Source organism: Phyllopteryx taeniolatus, chromosome 2 (genome assembly GCF_024500385.1).
Source record: "Phyllopteryx taeniolatus isolate TA_2022b chromosome 2, UOR_Ptae_1.2, whole genome shotgun sequence".
NCBI classification, from domain to species: Eukaryota; Metazoa; Chordata; class Actinopteri; order Syngnathiformes; family Syngnathidae; genus Phyllopteryx; species Phyllopteryx taeniolatus.
In genome coordinates this window covers 8,459,582-8,478,889 of record NC_084503.1, presented here as the reverse complement: position 1 = coordinate 8,478,889, position 19,308 = coordinate 8,459,582, and the positions used below count along the sequence as shown (strand labels likewise).

The 19,308-nt window shown below is 44.7% G+C and overlaps 1 protein-coding gene across 4 annotated transcripts in view; it reads left to right on the top strand.

Annotated features, from left to right (window-relative positions):
• si:ch211-220f16.2 (golgin subfamily B member 1) overlaps positions 1–19,308 on the top strand; it is a 66,292-nt gene that overhangs the window by 1,014 nt on the left and 45,970 nt on the right. For all 4 annotated transcript variants that reach the window (XM_061758529.1, XM_061758540.1, XM_061758549.1 and 1 more), the window contains exons 2-8: positions 198–335; positions 4,792–4,905; positions 10,368–10,520; positions 10,697–10,876; positions 11,073–11,195; positions 11,307–11,420; positions 15,068–15,371. In XM_061758529.1, coding sequence (XP_061614513.1) covers positions 198–335; positions 4,792–4,905; positions 10,368–10,520; positions 10,697–10,876; positions 11,073–11,195; positions 11,307–11,420; positions 15,068–15,371 — 1,126 coding nt within the window. The remainder of the gene's footprint in view (positions 1–197; positions 336–4,791; positions 4,906–10,367; positions 10,521–10,696; positions 10,877–11,072; positions 11,196–11,306; positions 11,421–15,067; positions 15,372–19,308) is intronic.

Below are 19,308 nucleotides of genomic sequence, written 5' to 3'. Positions count from 1 at the left end.
TAAACTAGAATAAAAGTGAGATGTCAGGACAATGCAAAGGCTTGTGTCCTCTTGCTAAGATACCTCTTACTCCAAATAAGTATTTCATACTTATTGTCACGTCTCACATTATGTATGGGTAATGGCTGAGGTGTTGCAGCAAATAGTTGAAAGAAAAAGAAAAATGTAGATTGTAGACCATGCTGTCATTGCTTCAGATGGAGAAGGAGATGTGTGAGGCAAAACTGTCAAAGCTGCGTCTCCAAAACAAGGCCAAGGTGACCTCTCTCACCACACAGCTTGAAGAACTGAAGAAACAAATGGGAGGCCAAGACACGCCAACACACAACAAGAAGGTAAAATTTTTTTTTTTTAAATCAGATTGATCACATTTTAAAATTAAAGGTCAAAAATCACGATTAATTACTTGCTTGCAGAATTTGAAATGTTAAAAAAGACCCCAGTATTTTGACCCCAAAATATTTTGGGGGTCAAAATGTCATACAAGAACACGTTTTAAATGTTTTACAAAACGTGGTAACAGCTTGCCCTGTGACTGACTGGTAACTACTCCAAAGTCAGCTGGGATAGGCTCCTGCTCCCCATAACCCTGAACAGGATAAGCAGTATAGAAAATGGATGGATGGATTTGTAACAGCCTAGTAAGAACAAACTGGACATTTTGAACAATTCTGCAATGATATTGCAAACAAAGTGCTGATGAACACCATTAGGTAACTAAACATATCCATAAACATTGTCATGGATTAGATGAGCAGTTGCCTCAAGATAATTCTGATTACTCACTGAAGTACAATTTAAGCATAATCAATACAGCATCAGCCAGCTGTTGTACCTTGGTAGTCTTATTTGTGCAGTAGAGTTTGTTTATCCTTGTAATATTTTGCAGCCCCTGGTTTTCAACAATCTTAATTAGCCTACATGATGTGGCTAGCCATTTTGCAGTGTTGCTTAATTTTTCCTGGTTATTTTTGCTGACAACATTGCCACGGGTACAGTCCTCCAGCACTGTTTGTCGTCCTGCGCATGTTGCTGATGCCGTAAGTGTTCTTGCTAGCGGCTGGATCAAAAGTGGGTTTTGCTTTGAGATGGTATTTCGAACTCGATGTGCTTCGATGAAAAGAAAATTCAGTGTTGCAATATATGCAAATTACCTTTGTTTTATCTAAATTGCCCTCGGGGTGACATTTGAAGCAAGATTTGCCACCAAGCACACCAGTTGGAGTCTTCTCACTCATCTTTACACTGACGTAAGCATTGACCTGATCACTGACCTAATAGCAACCTGCGTCACCTTCCAGGTATCCGTCCGAACCTAAGGTAAAGGAGTGTGTGCGGTCAAAATAAATTAAATTGTGTGATTAATCAGCATCAATACATGATTAGTGCGATAAATCTTTGGGATTAATCATATACGTTATTAATTTTGACAGCCCCAGTAAACATATTCTTCTATGCTAAACTAAAGAGGAGTTTATGAGATAATCACCACACAACTCAGTCTCTTAAGGTATTTATATCCCTTGAACTTTTTCATATTTTGCCACCTTATTTATTTTAAATTAAGATTTTATGTGATCGACCAACACCAAGTAGTTCCTAATTGTAAAGTGGAACGGAAATGATGCAGTCATCATTTTGAAAATTTAAGCAAATGAAAATATGAAAAATGCGGTGTGCATTTGTATTCAGCCCCCCTATGTGAGTACTTTGTAGAGCTGTCTTTTAGGGTGCAGGGATGTTTCAACAAGCTTTGCACATCTAGACACTGAAATGTTTGCCCATTCTTCTTTGCAAAATAGCTCAAGCTCAGTGTTATGGTAAAATGACAAAATCAAATTTATATATGCTTATATTATTCCATAGTTGTGTATTTTATTACTTCAATAGTCCTTTGTTCTTGTGTGGCCTTTTTCAAATGTACTTAGTAGCTTAATAGTTTGATGCAATGTGGTAACTAGGACAGAAATGATGTACAGCATGCAACAGCAATGACGTAAATAACCCGAGTTGTGTTAACAAACTATTTTCCATTGTTACTGATGAGTGCACTTTGCTTCTCTCATCCTGTCTTCGTCTTCATTTACTCTCAAGGACAAGATAACTGTGTGAATAGGTCTTTCTTCTTTCCTCATCTCCCTCCCATTTGTTTCTTTGGTTTAACAAGGCATTATTTTTCCACGTGTCTCAGAGACAGGCAGAGACGCGGCCACCTGCTCCTGTAAGATAGAAGTCACAAAGTGAGGAAGGCACAAAGTTAGCGGAGAACCCACCGCGCGAAGGAGGTCGCTATGACCCTCGTCCACAAACTGAACAAAGGGTTCTAATTAATCAGGAAGCCCAAGAGTGGATGTACGCTAATTGCGCTGAAGTTTGCTCCGCCAGAGAAATGTGCACATAAAACCACACAGCTGCGCATAAACACACAGACAACAAAAAAAAACACACAAGCTGCACAAAGTCATTAATGGAGGTTGCAACATATAACAATCCTTTTAAGGCTTATGTTGAAATAGTTAAAATTGTACTACATTTAACTTTGAATGCACACTGATAATTATCCCAATCTAATAACTTAATTCAATCAATATTATTATTTTGTGTAAACGTTGAGTTGTACTATCCTATTCATTTTTCTTTTTCCCTCCCAATGGAATGTCTTATCAGTAGGCTACTACCTTTCAGGTCTGTAGGCCTCATTCTCACCACTTCATAAAACAAAACAAAACAAACTCAACTAAACTAAAATATTACTCAAACTAGTTAATCACCAATCCTCCCAAAAAACTTTTTTTTTTTTTTTTTAAATTTCCACAACTTATTTTTCCCTGCAGCAACAGCTCACAACACATTACATAATAACACTTACACAGATCTTCCTGTAAACAGTCAAACAACGGACTTTCACCAAACACTTGGCCGGGATTCCAGCTTTCGTTACTCAAATGCCACACACATACCTGTCCATACACGCACCAACACACCAGTCATCAGCAGACCGCACAGTCACTCACACCAAGTCGTTTTCGTCCATGAGTTGAGCACATGTCTTGTCAGTCAGACAGTCTTAGGTCTTCAGTCTCAAATACCTTTAAAGCTTGTCATTTTAAAGCACTTGGTGTTACATTTTTAATGTATAAGAAGGTGCTATATAAATGAATTTGCTTTGATCATTTGACAGCATTTGAAAGAAACATTGTTTCAACAGCCATGTTGAATGCATGTGTGTCTGTATATCACCAGTAAAGTGTCGCTCTGTCTTTGGGGCCGCCGGGAGTCAGCCAGAGGTCAGACGAACCAGAGGTCCCACACCATCGATCGCCACCATGAGTGCAAATGTCTTGCCCTTTTATTTTTATTTATTTTCTTCGGACAGTCTCTGATCCATTGTCCATCCAATGTCCCTTCTTTCCACAATGGAAGCGTCTTCTACACCCTTCGCGTCCCCTCCCTTGTCCAGTATCTGGCCTCAAACTCCTCAGATCTGGTTCAGCGATGCTTTGCTGTCTATGAGGCCGTCATCGACTCCATCCCGCAAGGCCTGGCGCTGTAGGAGGCAAGCGGCTGCTCTTGTTGTGACACTGCAGCAGGCTGTGTTAGAAGGGGGGCCGCAGAAGTCCTGTGTGTGAAGGGCCATGCCGTGGGTTGCAAGAGACGGTTGTGTTGTTGGTCTTCCAGATTGCACTCTCCTTGATCGTTGTCATAGGGTGATTGATCTGTGGAAGCCAGCTCGCGACCACAATGTGTAAAGCTTACAAATCTTTACACAATCAGGATTTTTTGGGGCCGATCAGCGAGTATACTGTATGTGGATATGTCTGTATGGAAGGTAAGGTGGCTTGTATGGCGCCAAGTGAGATTCGAGGCAGAGATATTTGTGTTGACCTAATATCTGAATATTACTGAATGGTTTCACCTTGTATCTTTCTCAATGAACAAATATTGTCCATGAATCGAATCTGCAAACATGAATCGTGATAGGAATCGAATCGTTGCTAAAACAAATCGTTACACCTCCTACTCCTTACTGATCTAAATCTCATGCTACTTGGGATGACTGTAATGTACAGAAGCAGCTGCACTGCTTAAACAGAAAAAAGTCACTGGTGACTTTTTTTATTTTATTTTATTTTTTTTATTATGTGAACTGTGTATGTTTATGCCCCAGTTGTAATGGTAAGGGAAAAACCGTTGGTTTATAAAACTTGAAACTTATTTTATTGGATTCCTTGAACCCCCCCCCCCCTTCCAAATGTACACTATGGCACCAAATATGTCATAGTGATAACAGAATTTTTGCGAATGGTCGTCCATTTTTAGAAAAAAACTTTCCAAACAGAGTTTGATCTCAATTTTCTCTCACGTTTGTGTTTGTATAACCCTAAGGTACTTCTACACCAAAGGGGACCATTTCATCATGACTTGAAGTCAAAAGCCTATTTTATGGGCTAAACCTCTCGACTAACCAGCCAAGTGACATGCACGGGACACTCTTCTGCAAAGGCGTCTCCAATGGAGACCATCATTGCAACTCACCTAAAGTGAATAAATGAAAGAAGCTGCTTTGATTGGCGGCAAATAAAGTCAGCTATGTTCACTCCGACAACAGCACAGACAGCCCCTTTTTTAAATACACCGGCTGCACGCATCTGCGAAATTATAACAACCTGGTCTAACCCTCCCCCGTGCATGCTTGAGCTGCCCGTCGAGCTGGATTTATGCTAGTCAAAAAATAGAGCCCTTTTATCCACTATTTTCGATTTTAGTAACATTTTACGCAATATCCTTTAGGATCCATCAGAAGGAGGAGAGCAAGCCACTCGGGGGAAAATTGTCTTGCTGAAGAAGAAGGTCAAGGAGCTAGAACAGCACCTTGCACAGAGTGAGAAGGAGATTGTAAACAAGGCAAGTACAGAACTGTCATATCATGGATCGTCTGTATTACACAAATCACTGAATGCTAACTCGTTCCGCCCGTAACATTGAACAAATAATGGGGGAAACTGATCAAACAAGTTAAAAAATTAGCAAAAATACATCATTCCGATATGTTTGACAACACGGTGTTGGAAGCCTCTGTCAAAAACCGTGTCTGTACACACTCTTTCTGGCATATCTGAATGGCATTCTCTCTCAGTTCATTTTTGTTTATAGAAACTACCGAAGTTTTACTTTTCTCTCTGCTTCCTAAAATCTTCCTATTTTTGGACACATTGTTCAGTCCCAACGGTCCGTTTTATCCATTATATCGGGGTCCGTTTTATCCAGGACCTATTGTGTTTGCGCATGTGTGTGTACATATATACAGTGCCACCAGAAAGTATTCACACCCCTTCACGTTTTCGACATTTTGCTGTTACACTTATTCTAAAGCTGATTTGAGTACAGTTAAAAAAAATAAAAATACATAAAATATCCCATATTGACAAAGTAAATATATTTTCAGATATTTGTGTAAATTTATAACAAATATAAACATTCAAACATAATAGGTATATAAGTATTCACACCCTTGGCTTAATATTTTCTTGAAGCACCTTTGGCACCTTTTGGCAGCAATCACAGCCTTCTTGGGGATGTTGCTACGAGCTTGGCACACCTGTTTTGGGGCATTTTCTCCCATTCTGCTATGGTGATCCTCTCAAAGTCAGTCAGGTTGGATGGGCAGCATTGGTGGACAGCCATTTTTAGGTCTTTCCAGAGATGTTCGATTGGATTCAAGTCAGGGCTCTGGCTGGGCCACTCAAGGACATTCACAGGCTGCTCCTGAAGCCACTCCTTTGTTATCTTGGATCGGTGCTTTGTGTCATTGTCGTGTTGGAAGGTGAATCGACGCCCTAGTGTGAGTTCCAGAGGACTCTGGAGGAAGTGCTCTTGAAGAATTGCTCTATATTTGGCAGCTGTCATCTTACCCTCTGTGCGAACTAGTTCCCCAGTTCCTGCAGCAGAAAAACTTCCCCACAGCATGTTCCTGCCACCACCATGCTTCACAGTAGGGATGGTGTTAGCCAGGTGATGAGCAGTGTCTCCTCTTCTGCAGATATGATGCTTGTAATTCAGGCCAAAAAGTTCTATTTTGGTTTCATCAGACCATAGATTTTATTTTTATTTTTTTCTGCAGTCCTAAGAATCCTTAAGGTGCCTTTTGGCAAACTCCAAGCGGGCAGCCATGTGCCTTTTAGTGAGAAGTGGCTTCTGTCTGGCTAGTCTACTGTAAAGGCCTGATTGGTGCATTGCGTTAGCAATGGTTGACCTTCTGGATGGTTCTCCTATCTCCGCAAGTGAACACTGGAGCTCCGCCTTAGTGACTATAGGGTTCTTGTTCACCTCTCTGACCAAGGCCCTTCTTCCCCGGTTACTCACCTTGGTCAGACGGCCAGATCAAGGAAGGGTCCTGGTGGTTCCAAACTTCTTCCATTTCCGAATACTCGAGACCACAGTGGTTTTCGGGACCTTGAATTTCTTTTGTATCCTTCCCCAAATTTGTGCCTTGACACAATCCGGTCTCAGAGGTCTGCAGACAATTCATTAGACTTCATTGCTTGGCTTCTCCTCTGATATGCACTGCCAGCTATACCTTATATAAACAGGTGTGTGCCATTCCAAATGATGTTCACTCAACTGAATTTACCACAGGTGGACTCCAAGCTGTAGAAGAATCAAAAGGATGATCAGTGGAAATCAGATGAACCTGCGCTTAAGTTTGAATGTCATAGCAAATGGTGTGAATATTTATGTACTTATGTTTGAATGTTTACATTTTTAAAAATGTACACAAATGTCTGAAAATATCTTTTTACTTTTTATGGGATATTTTATGTAGATTTTTTTTTTTTTAAAGAAAGCGACTCAAATCAGCTTTAGAATAAGTCTGTATCAGCAAAATGTGAAAACAGTGAAGGGGTGTAAAAAATTCTGGTTGCACTGTATGCATATGAGAGTGTGTATACAGTGGGTACGGAAAGTTTTCAGACCCCCTTAAATTTTTCACTCTTTGTTATATTGCAGCCATTTGTTAAAATCATTTAAGTTAATTTTTTCCTCATTAATGTACACACAGCACCCCATATTGACAGAAAAAAACACAATTGTTGAAATTTTATTAAAAAAGAAAACTTAAATATCACACAGCCATAAGTATTCCGACCCTTTGCTGTGACACTCATATATTTAACTCGGGTGCTGTCCATTTCTTCTGATCATCCTCGAGATGGTTCTACACCATCATTGGTGTCTAGCTGTGTTTGATTATACTGATTGGACTTGATTAGGAAAGCCACACCCCTGTATATATATCAGACTTTACAGCCCACAGTGCATGTCAGAGCAAATGAGAATCATGAGGTCAAAGGAACTGCCTGAAGAGCTCAGAGACAGAATTGTGGCAAGGCACAGATCTGGCCAAGGTTACAAAAAAATTCTGCTGTACCTAAGGTTCCTAAGAGCACAGTGGCCTCCATAATCCTGAAATGGAAGACGTTGGGGATCAGAACCCTTCCTCGAGATGGCCGTCTGGCCAAACTGAGCAATTGGGGGAGAAGAGCTTTGGTGAGAGAGGTAAAGAAGAACCCAAAGATCACTGTGGCTGAGCTCCAGAGATGCAGTCGGGAGATGGGCGATAGTTCTAGAAAGTGAACAATCACTGCAGCTCTCTACCAGTCGGGGCTTTATGGCAGAGTGGCCCAACGGAAGCCTCTCCTCAGTGCAAGACACATGAAAACCCGCATGGAGTTTTCTAAAAAAAACACCTCAAGGACTCCAAGATGGTGAGAAATAAGATTCTCTGGTCTGATGAGACCAAGATAGAAATTCCATCCATCCATCCATTCTCTTCCACTTATCCGAGGTCGGGTTGCGGGGGCAGCAGCCTCAGCAGGGAAGCCCAGACTTCCCTCTCCCCAGCCACTTCCTCTAGCTCTTCCGAGGGGATCCAGAGGCGTTCCAGGCAAGCCGAGACGTAGTCTCTCCAGCGTGTCCTGGGTCGTCTTCGGGGTCTCCGCCCAGTGGGATGTTCCCGGAACACCTCACCAGGGAGGCGTCCAGGAGGCACCCTAAACAGATGCCCGAGCCACCTCATCTGGCTCCTCTCAATGCGGAGGAGCAGCGGCTCTACTCTGAGCCCCTCCCGGATGACCGAGCTTCTCACCCTATCTCTAAGGGAGAGCCCGCACACCCTATGGAGGAAACTAATTTCGGCCGCTTGTATCCGGGATCTTGTTCTTTCGGTCACGACCCACAGCTCGTGAGGGTAGGAACGTAGATCGACCGGTAAATCGAGAGCTTCGCTCCTTCTTTACCACAACGGAACGACACAAAGTCTGCATCACTGCAGACGCTGCACCGATCCGCCTGTCGATCTCCCGTTCCATTCTTCCCTCACTCGTGAACAAGACCCCAAGATACTTGAACTCCTCCACTTGGGGCAGGATCTCAACCCCGACCCGGAGAGGCCACTCCACCCTTATCCGACTGAGGACCATGGGCTCAGATTTGGAGGTGCTGATTTTCATCCAGTTGCTTCACACACTGCGAACCGCTCCAGTGAGAGTTGGAGATTATGGCTTGATGAAACCAACAGAACCACATCATCTGCAAAAAGCAGAGATCCAATTCTGAGGCCACCAAACCGGACCCCCTCTATGCCTCGGCTGCGCCTAGAAATTCTGTCCATAAAAGTTATGAACAGAATCGGTGACAAAAGACAGCCTTGCGGAGTCCAACCCTCAGCGGAAACGAGTCCGACTTACTGCATAATAATAATGTCCTTGAACTGTAATGTCCGGCAATGCGGACCAAACTCTGACTCTGGTCGTACAGGGGCCGAACAGCCCGTATCAGGTGGTTCGCTACCCCATACTCCCGAAGCACCCCCCACAGGACTCCACGAGGGACACGGTCGAACGCCTCCTCCAAGTCCACAAAACACATGTAGACAGGTTGGGCGAACTCGCATGCACCCTCGCGGACCCTACAAGGGTGAAGAGCTGGTCCAATGTTCCACGGGTATCGGATCGCCAAGGTCCCCGCCATCGGCCACCGCCCAGCTCACACTGCATCCGACCCCTATGGCCCCTCCCACCGGTGGTGAGCCCATGGGAAGAGGCACCCACGTTACCCTTTCGGGCTGTCCCCGGCCGGCCCCATGGGTGCAGGCCTGGCCACCAGGCGCTCGCCTTCAAGCCCCACCTCCAGGCCTTGCTCCAGAGGGGGGCCACGGCGACCCGTGTCCGGGCAAGGGAAATCTAGATCCATATATTTTGTTCTTCATAGGGGTTTTTGGAGCCGTGATTTGTCTGGTCCCTCATCTTGGACCTGTTTGCCATGGGTGACCAGGGGCGTGAAGCCCCAGAGAACTTAGCTCCTAAGATCATTGGGACACACAAACCCCTCCACCATGATAAGGTGACAGCTCAAGGAGAGTCAAGATAGAAATTGTTTCCCTTAATTCTAAGTGGCATGTGTGGAGAAAACCAGGCACTGCTCATAACCTGTCCAATACAGTCCCAACAGTGAAGCATGGTGGTGGCAGCATCATGCTGTGGGTGTGTTTTTCAGCTGCAGGGTCAGGAAGACTGGTTGCATTTGAAGAAATGATGAATGCGGCCAAGTACAGGGGTATCCTGGACGAAAACCTTCTCCAGAGTGCTCAGAACCTCAGACTGGGCCGAAGGTTCACCTTCCAAAAAGACAATGACGCTAAGCACACAGCTAAAGTAACGAAGGAATGGCTTCAGAACAACACCGTGACTGTTTTTGAATGGCCCAGCCTGAACATCTCTGGAAAGACCTGAAAATGGCTGCCGACCAACGTTCACCATCCAACCTGACAGAACACCGTGCCGCCTGTGATATTTCAGTTTTTCTTTTTTAATAAATCTGAAAAAATTTCAACAATTCCTTTTTTTCCCCTGTCAATATGGGGTGCTGTGTGTACATTAATGTGGAAAAAAATGAACTTTAATGATTTTAGCAAATGGCTGCAATATAACAAAGTGTGAAACATTTAAGGGGTTCTGAATACATTCCGTACCCACTGTATACAGTATATATGAATATATACACACATACAGTGTCTGTGTTTGCTATTTGTGGTTGGGCCTGATCCATTTACTGGGGGTCCACTGTATTGGTACTTGGTTTCAGCGATTACACAAATTACTTGGACTCAGACTTGGTCTAGGAAAAAAAACGTATCAATGCATCCCTATTTATTATGACTGCATTAGCATAGGTTTGTGATTTACAACTGCTACGTTCTGACTGGAGTGAGACATCAGTTTTAAGAACTGAACACTATTATAAACTATGCACCCGTATACAAATGTCTATTTTTCACAAATTCCAAAACGTTGTCATTGTTCCTGTAGAGGACAGAGGTCGAAGCACAACGGCTTCGAGGAGAAGAAATGGATGTTATGCTGACAGAGAAGGACAGGAAGCTGGCAGAGAAGGAGGCATACATTATTCACTTGCAAACAGCAATGGCAGGAGATCAGTCCTTCACATCAACGCAGCAACAGGTATCATTTTTTTATGGTGCGAAATAATAATTTTGTGTTTGGTTCAATTTTTTCACTGAAAACAATTTCACAAACGCGTTAGAGCCAACAATCAATGCTACTACTACAAATAATAACAACAATAATAATGTTGTATTTTCCACATTTTGAGATTCCACTGTGCTATACTTCCTCAGATAGATGAAAAACATCAAGCAATGCAGGAACTTCAGCAGCTGGTGCAAAGCCTGACCAAGAAAGTTGGAGAAGCAGAGGAACGCTATAGTTTGCTCCAGGAGCAGGCAGACAGCCTGAAGGAGCTTCTGGACACAGAAAAAGACCAGTACAGTCAGAAAGAGAGAATGTACAAACAGAATGTAGGTTTCTGTGCTGTTGTTACCCTGAAATATTGTACTCAGATTTAAGGTACAGAATGAAGAAATGTAGTCTCATTATTTATTATTTAGTTCAATACTAACAAAACACACATTTGTACTTTTGTGATTTTGTGCTTTTGATTATTATTTTTTTTTTCAAGTATGTACCCATGATCTTTTCTGTCTTTGCTTTTAGATCCAAACCTTCAAAGAGATAATTATCCAGAAAGATAGTCAGCTGATTGAAATAAATCAGATGCATGAACAGGAGCTCTTCAAATTAGCTGCAAAGTCTGATGCCAGTGCTGATCTTGAGCAGGTTGTCATAAGATAAGATTTGTTATCATGTTCAATTCTCTTGAAGTTAGGTAGTAAAACAGTAAGTATTAAAGAATGTGTATATTTATGTTTTGAATTATTTTTTTATCAGCTTTTGAAGGCTTTAAAACAGAAACTTCATGAGAAGGAAGAGGTGCTGCTTGGTAAAACGCAGGTCATTGATGTTCTTCAGAAAGAGGTGGACGGCAGGGACCAGCAGATAAAGGTCAGCACTCACTTCTAGGTTATGATGCACCTAAATCAAATGAATTAGTCCAATATCACAAGACCCTGTTAAATAGTTTCATTTCTTGACAGTTCTCTTTTAGTCATTTTGAAAGCCATATAGCTACATCTAAAAAAATATGAATATGGTGAAAAATTAATATAGAATCATTCATTGCACATTGAAATATCTCAAGCCTTTGTTTCTTGTAATTTTGATGATTATGGCTTACAGATAATAAAAACCCAAAAGTGCCTTCAAAAATTTTAATATTGTGAAAAAGATCAGTATTTGAAACTCAGTATTCGAAACTCATGGTGTTACCCCCTAATTAGCACTCTCAAAACACTTTCAAAGGTTTCCTGACCCTTTAATCCGGAAATCTTCAAATGGGGACTGTGGACTGCATCCGGACCAAGTCAAGGTCTCATGCAGAGCCACATTCAAGTGTCACATGGCCATTTTTTTTTCTGTCTCGCACATACGCTGCTGTCACAGACTGTGTACGGGGGCTATATTGTGGGTGCGTTTGAAAATGCAATCTGATGACCTAACTCTACTAAGAGCGTCAGTGTGTTCCATTACATTCCAGCAACGCTCTGAGTTTCCGTGGAGCAGAGCACGCTCAGCGTAAATTTTCATCGCACTCTGTATTATGATTGAGTTTGTTGCGATCACGTGACCATAATGATCCAATCAAACTGTTTGTTTAAAGGAAGCAATTTGCAAAATTGAAGAGGTGGCATAGCGTATTCTAAAGTTCGGAAAGCAGAGTTTTTAAAAATGAATGGACGGAACAGTTTTGATTCTTTCGTCCCAGGAGCCAGTGCAAAAAATGTTGTGCCTTATATGCTGTGAGAACATGGCTATAATAAAAATTGGGAATGTTAAGAGTTATTTCCAAACAAAACACGGATCGTTAGACCAAATATGTCTGCTGAGCTTGGAGGCAAGAACACACAAAATGAGCGAACTCAGAGCCCAGTACGGAAGATCTAAAAGACTGATCACTCACTTGTTTACAGCCCAGTAAGGAGCAACTGAATGTTTGCTCCAGATAACATGGATTTGGGGGGAACGTAAGCGGCAAGAGTGAAGTTTTAGTGGTAGAAGAATACCTCAATGCAGCTGCTGACACGCTCCTCGAAGGCAACCAAAAAGAAAAGCTGTGTGACAAAATCAAGCAACAACCAATGTCAACTGCCACAAACACAAAATTATCAGAAATATTAGTGGAGTACCAAATATTAGTACCAAATATTACTTATATTAGTTTTATACAACCTTCACAGGCTTTATTGTTATGCTGTGACTACTAGCTGCTATTCAGTGAAGATAAGTTGAGTGCATCTGGACAAAGATAGTTGTTTTGTTTTCTTTCTCTGTCTCTCTCATTTCGATATAACAAAGGGGATTTTTGTCTGGGCTTCAGTAAGGAGGGACAACTCGTAAGACTTGTACCTTTTCCTCTCTGCAAAGACTTTTTTTTCTTTTTTGTGATAAAAACCCACAAAGATGGCTTCATTACTTATTCTGCCAGAGAAAGATTTGCCAAAAAAATGTCCTCTCCTCTTGTGTGTGTGCCTGAAATGGTGTCAAACCCAACAGGTCCTCACATTTTTTTTTATCTTGTGAAAAAAATCTCACATACAACAGAAGCTGGGTATGATCTGTAATCATCATCATCATCAACAGCATATGTACACTGCACTTTGTATCGCTTCAACAAGCTGTAGTGCTGTTACAGCACCCTCGAGGACCCTGCTAAGGGTGTAGAGTTTGTCCACTGTTCCATGGCCAGGACGAAAACCACACTGCTCCTCCTGAATTTGAGATTCAACTTCACGATGGACCCTCCTCTCTAGCACCCCTGAATAGACCTTACCAGGGAGGCTGAGGGTGTGTTCCCTATAGTTGGAACACACCCTCTGGGCCCCTTTCTTAAAAAGGGGGACCATCACCCCAGTCTGCCCATCCAGAGGCACTGTCCCCGATGTCCACACGATGTTGCCAGAGGCATGTCAACCAGGAAAGCCCCACAACATCCAAAGCCTTTAGGAATCTCATCCACCCCCGGGGCCTTGCCACCGAGGAGCTTTTTAACCACCTCGGTGACCTCAACCCCAAAGATAGGAGAGCCTGCCTCTGAGACCACAGACTCTGCTTCCTCATGGGAAGGCGTGTCGGTCGAATTGAGGTTTTCAAAGTATTCTCCCCACCGATTTACAACATCCCGAGTCGAGGTCAGCAGCGCCCCAACCCCGCTTTAGACAGTGTTGCTGGTGCACTGCTTCCCCCTCCTGAAATGCCGGATGGTGGACTACAATTTCCTCGAAGCTGTCTGGAGGTTTTTCTCCATCCCCTTACCGAACTCTTCCCGCGCTTGAATTTTTGCCTCAGCAACCACCAAAGCTGCATTCCACTTGGCCAGCCGGTACCAATCAGGTGCCTCAGGAGTCCCACAGGCCAAAAGGGCCCAATAGGTCTCCTTTTTCAGCTTGACTGCATCCCACCAGCGGGTTCGGGGGTTGCCGCCACGACAGGCACCGTCGGAGCCAACACATCACCAGGTGGTGATCAGTTGACAGCTGCGCCCCTCTTCACCCGGGTGTCCAAGACATGCGGTCGCAAGTCCGATGACATGACCACCACCCATCTCAAGTGGACCAGTACCAGAGCCCAAGCCATGCACCACCTTATGGCCACAGCTCCGGTCGGCTGCCTCAGCTATGGAGGCGCAGAACATGGTCCACTCGGACTCACTATACCCCGCCATCACCCGGGACGTGGATGAAGTACTGCCCAAGGTGGGAGTTGAAACTCCTTCTGACGGGAATTCTGACAGACATTACCAGCAGACCCTCACAATACGTTTGGGTCTTCCAGGTTGGACCGGCATCTTCCCCCTCCATCGGAGCCAACACATCACCAGGTGGTGATCAGTTGACAGCTGCGCCCCTCTTCACCCGGGTGTCCAAAACATGCGGTCGCATGTCCGATGACATGACCACCACCCATCTCAAGTGGACCAGTACCAGAGCCCAAGCCATGTGTGGAGGCAAACAAGACTATATCTAGTCAGAACTTCTCAACCTCACACACCAGCTCAGGCTCTTTCCCTGCCAGAGGGGTGACCTTCCATGTCCCATGAGCCAACTTCTGTAGCTCGGGATCAGATAGCCAAGGTCCCTGCCTTCGGCCACCACCCAGCTCACACTGCACCTGACCCCAATGGCCCTCCCACAGGTGGTGAGCCATGGGAAGGGGGACCCACGTTACCCTTCCGGGACCCATTAGTGCAGGCCCATACTTTTAATACAACTACAAATAACTACAACTACATTTAAGATCAGGAAATGACTTAATACTTACGTACTGCAAACGTCAGCTACTTGTAAGGTTTTTACTCCAGTGATATTCTACCAGGTGACTAACATCTACCAAAGTTATTTACTGTGAAGGTATTTGTACTTTTACTCAAGTACTACTTTCAAGTACCTTATACAAGACTGGAAATTACCACAAGTCACCACCTTTCTTACACCCTTTCAATCAATGCTAAGGACATGGAGTTTTCTTGCATGTAGTTTTCTGTATATGAAAGAATCCCCCATAATGATATATTTTGTTTTTTGTCCTGTTGCCAGGAGCTAACAGAGCGGATGCGGAGACTACACATTGAACGAGAGAGCCTTGAATCTAAAATGGAGGCAGAAAAGCATGTGATGCGAGCCCAACTCCGTGACCTGATAGAAAAGCAGCAGCTAGAGGTTCGGCAAATGACAGAGAAGCATGAGGCACAGTTGACTCAAGCCCAACAGGATGTCTTGGGTCAGCTAGAACAGCTGAGAACAAGTTCAGTAGCACCACTATCTATCAGTCAGGAGGCCCCAAGTACTGAAGCGATATCTGATGATTCAGCCTTTGTCCAGAGGATAGCAGAATTGGAAGGTAGGTGTTTTTGTGAAACCTATCACTGTTTTAGAAATGCATTCAGTGGTTAGAAATCTTTTGATGTTAGTATCTAGATTTAAGGAAGAGTGCATACCAAAGAAATTGCAGACTTTTCCCAACATACCGTGGGTACGGAAAGTATTTAGACCCCCTTAAATTTTTCACCGTTATATTACAGCCATTTGCTAAAGTCATTAAATTTTTTTCCTCATTAATGTACACACAGCACCCCATATTGACAGAAAAAAACAGAATTGTTGAAACTTTTGCAGATTTATTAAAAAAGAAAAACTGAAATATCACACAGCCATAAGTATTCAGACCCATTGCTCAGCACTTAGTAGGAGCACCCCTTTGAGCAAATGCAGCCATGAGTCTTTTTGGGAATGATGCAACACGTTTTTCACACCTGGATTTGGGGATCCTCTGCCATTCCTCCTTGCAGATCCTCTCCAGTTCTGTCAGGTTGGATGGTGAACGTTTGTGGACAGCCATTTTCAGGCTCCCTGTCCCTGCAGCTGAAAAACACCCCCACACCATGATGCTGACACCATCATGCTTTACTGTTGGGACTGTGTTGGACAGGTGATGAGCAGTGCCTGGTTTTCTTCACACATACTGCTTAGAATTAAGGCCAAAAAGTTATATCTTGGTCTCATCAGACCAGAGAATCTTATTTCTCACCATCTTGGAGTCCTTCAAGGTTTTTTTAAAGCAAACTCCAATGCAGACTTTCATGTGTCTTGCACTGAGGAGAGGCTTCCGTCGGGCCACTCTGCCATAAAGCCCTGACTGATGGAGGGGTACAGTGATGGTTGACTTTAAAGAACTTTCTCCTATCTCCCGACTGCATCTCTGGAGCTCACCCACAGCGATCTTTGGGTTCTTCTTTCCTCTCTCACCAAGGCTCTTCTCCCCCGATTGCTCAGTTTGGCCGAACGGCCAGCTCTAGGAAGGGTTGTGGTCGTCCCAAACGTCTTCCATTTAAGCATTATGGAGGCCACTGTGCTCTTAGGAACCTTAAGTGCAGCAGTTTTTTTTTTAACCTTGGCCAGAAGCAAGAATGGGAAATAATTCCGCCTACAAAGCTTCAACAATTAGTGTCCTCAGTTCCCAAACGTTTATTGAATGTTGTTAAAAGAAAAGGTGATCTAACAAAGTGGTAAACATGACCCTGTCCCAGCTTTTTTGTAACGTGTTGCAGCTGTAAAATTCTAAGTTAATTAGAACTATCTCAAGGATGATCAGAAGAAATCGACAGCAACCGACTTAGATATGAGTGTCACAGCAAAGGGTCCGAATACTTATGGCTATGTGATACTTGTTTTTCTTTTTTAATAAACCTGCAAAAATTTCAACAATTCCGTTTTTTCTGTCAGTATGGGGTGCTGTGTGTACATTAAAGAGGGGAGAAAAAAAGAACTTAAATGATTCTACACAAATGGCTGCAATATAACAAACTGAAAAATTGAAGGGGGTCTGAATACTTTCTGTACCCACTGTATTTAAAGGGCCCACACATACTTTAAGGTGCCATGTTTTACCAAACGAACTTTTTCTAGTATTAGGGATGTAATATTGGCTCAATAAACATGAGAAATATGAATTAAAATCATCCACGCAGTCCTGAGTTGCGGATTGAACCCCGGTCCTCAGAACTCTGAGGCAGACGCTCTAACCAGTCGTGCCGCCGGAAAAACATCAGCAGAACGAAAAAATCAATTACACATATACGTATATAGCTGCTCACCTTTCCTCAACATGCTAAATCTAGACTCTTGATTCCTTTGCCTGAGTCGAGTGTCATCTGACATTTGACAACAGCAAGACTATTTTCATAAGTGTGAAAGTAAACAATGGAATTCTGTATTCTTTGTTGTTGAGGTTGTTGTTGTTTTATTATTATTCTATTTATTTATTTTTATTTTCACACATTTTAGATCGGTTTGCATGGTGAAAAGACATGCATGCTTTGGGGATCTTCTCCTCTTGTCCCAGTGTTTGCTCTTCCGGAGTGTGTGGGGGCGGGACTTTTTTTTCCCACTCCTTCCTGATCTCGGGGGTGGGGGGGAACCGCTGGGGTGTCCTCCTGGGGAGTAATGGCGGTGTGATGGTGACTCGCCCATGTTCCGTGGATGCCGCCTGGGTCCCCCACTCTGGCTGCTGGTGGGGGTGGTGGGGCCCCCCTGTCGCTCCTCGGGCCTGCTTCCTCCTCTTCTCTCCGTTCCTTGCGTCCTGCTGCGGTCACCTCATCCCCTTCCCGTGTGGGAGCCGGGCGGTCCCCTGCGGGCTGTGGGGTTCTTTTCCCTGCCTGGTTTGGGGAGGGGTCCACCTCTCACGCTCGGGGGCGGGTAGTGGGTTCTGGTGGGGGTGGGTTGGTGCTGCGGGTCTGGGTGGGTTTGCACTTTTCGTCGGTGGTTGTCCGGCCTAATGGGCCCGACCTGCGGGAGCCATGCCTCTCAATCACTCACTTACCACACTCTCACACCATTCACTGTATATATTTCTCACTAATCACAATTGGGCACATACACATATCAAAGGGTTCCTGGGGGACTGGTATGGGATCGGGAGGGTGTGGGTGTCGGATTGGGTTTCAGCACGTCTGTGCTGTTTCCCGGTCTGTGCGCCCTGCCCCTCTGCCCTGCTTGCCCCCCTGGATTTTAAATGCATCACACACACTCCCCATGTTTTATTGCACCACATACACCTTTCGCTGGGGGGCGGTGGGTCATGGGGTTGGTTGGCTGTTAGGCAGTAGTGCCTGGCAGCCCTGCCCCCATCCCCTCGGCTCGCTGACCTCTTCAGATTTTAATGCACCACACCACTTGGGGGGGGGGGGGGGGGGGCACTGATACAGTGGGTAGGGCCACTGACTGACAGTCGGGGACCTGGCAGTCATAGTAACAGGGGGTGAGGTGAGTCTCACTTACTTGCATGGCGGTGCTCCCGAGGCCGGGCCCCCGGGCTGGATGACAGCTTGGTGTTGGGGATGACCTTTCATGGCCCACGTCTGCTCCTTGGGTTCCCCCGCCGCCCCCCCCCCCTTTATCGTGCCCTTGTCGGGTGCCCCTATCCGCCCTCCTTTCCAACAAACAAAGGACACTCTCCCATCCACGGCCTGGGCGGGGACTGGCTGCATCGCGGCCCTGCGGGTTGGAGGGGCGTCTGGCTCTCCTGGGTGTGGCGGGGCATGTGGGTGGGATGGTTGGCTTGGGGGTGGCATTGGGTCCCCGCGGCCCCCACTGGGTGGCCGGTTGTCGGGTACCTCGGTGGGGCCGACGGACCGCCCTGGTTCCCTCGGTGTGGGACATGTTCCGTCTGCCGGGCTGCTCTCGGGTGGACCCCTGGGCCTGTTCCCGCCCCTCGATTGATTGGGTGGGGTCCTCAGCCGCCGCGGTGCGGCCACAGCAATTACAGGACACTTCTGTCAGTGTTTGTGCATGTAAAACAGTATCAATCAATCTTGCATGTATCCGCAGGCACACAGCCCTGGGACTTTTTCACTGGGTGTGGGGTCACACACTTACTGCAACAAATAACTAATGAATATGCAAATCGCTTGTGTATCCCCTCACTTATTCTCCCGTCCTGTAGACTTTTAGAATTTACATAATTAATGCCACCACACTTGAGTTGTACAGCCGCATTCTTCTTCTCCTGTCCTTGTCCTGTTCTATCTTGTCCTGTCCTTCCCTCGCAGGGTGTAGCACTACAGCCCCATGCAACACTCATATAAATGTTTCATTGTTGGAGATAATGTAATGATTTACTTCTCTCATCCTGTTTACAATTAGTGCTTTGTCCTTTGTTTGTTTCTCTCTCCCTTCTAGAAACTTCGTTCTGTTCGACTGATCAAGTCTGATTCTCAATAAACCTCAATTATAATACCACAGCGGAAGCTTAAAAACTCCAATGTGACACAGTAAAACTG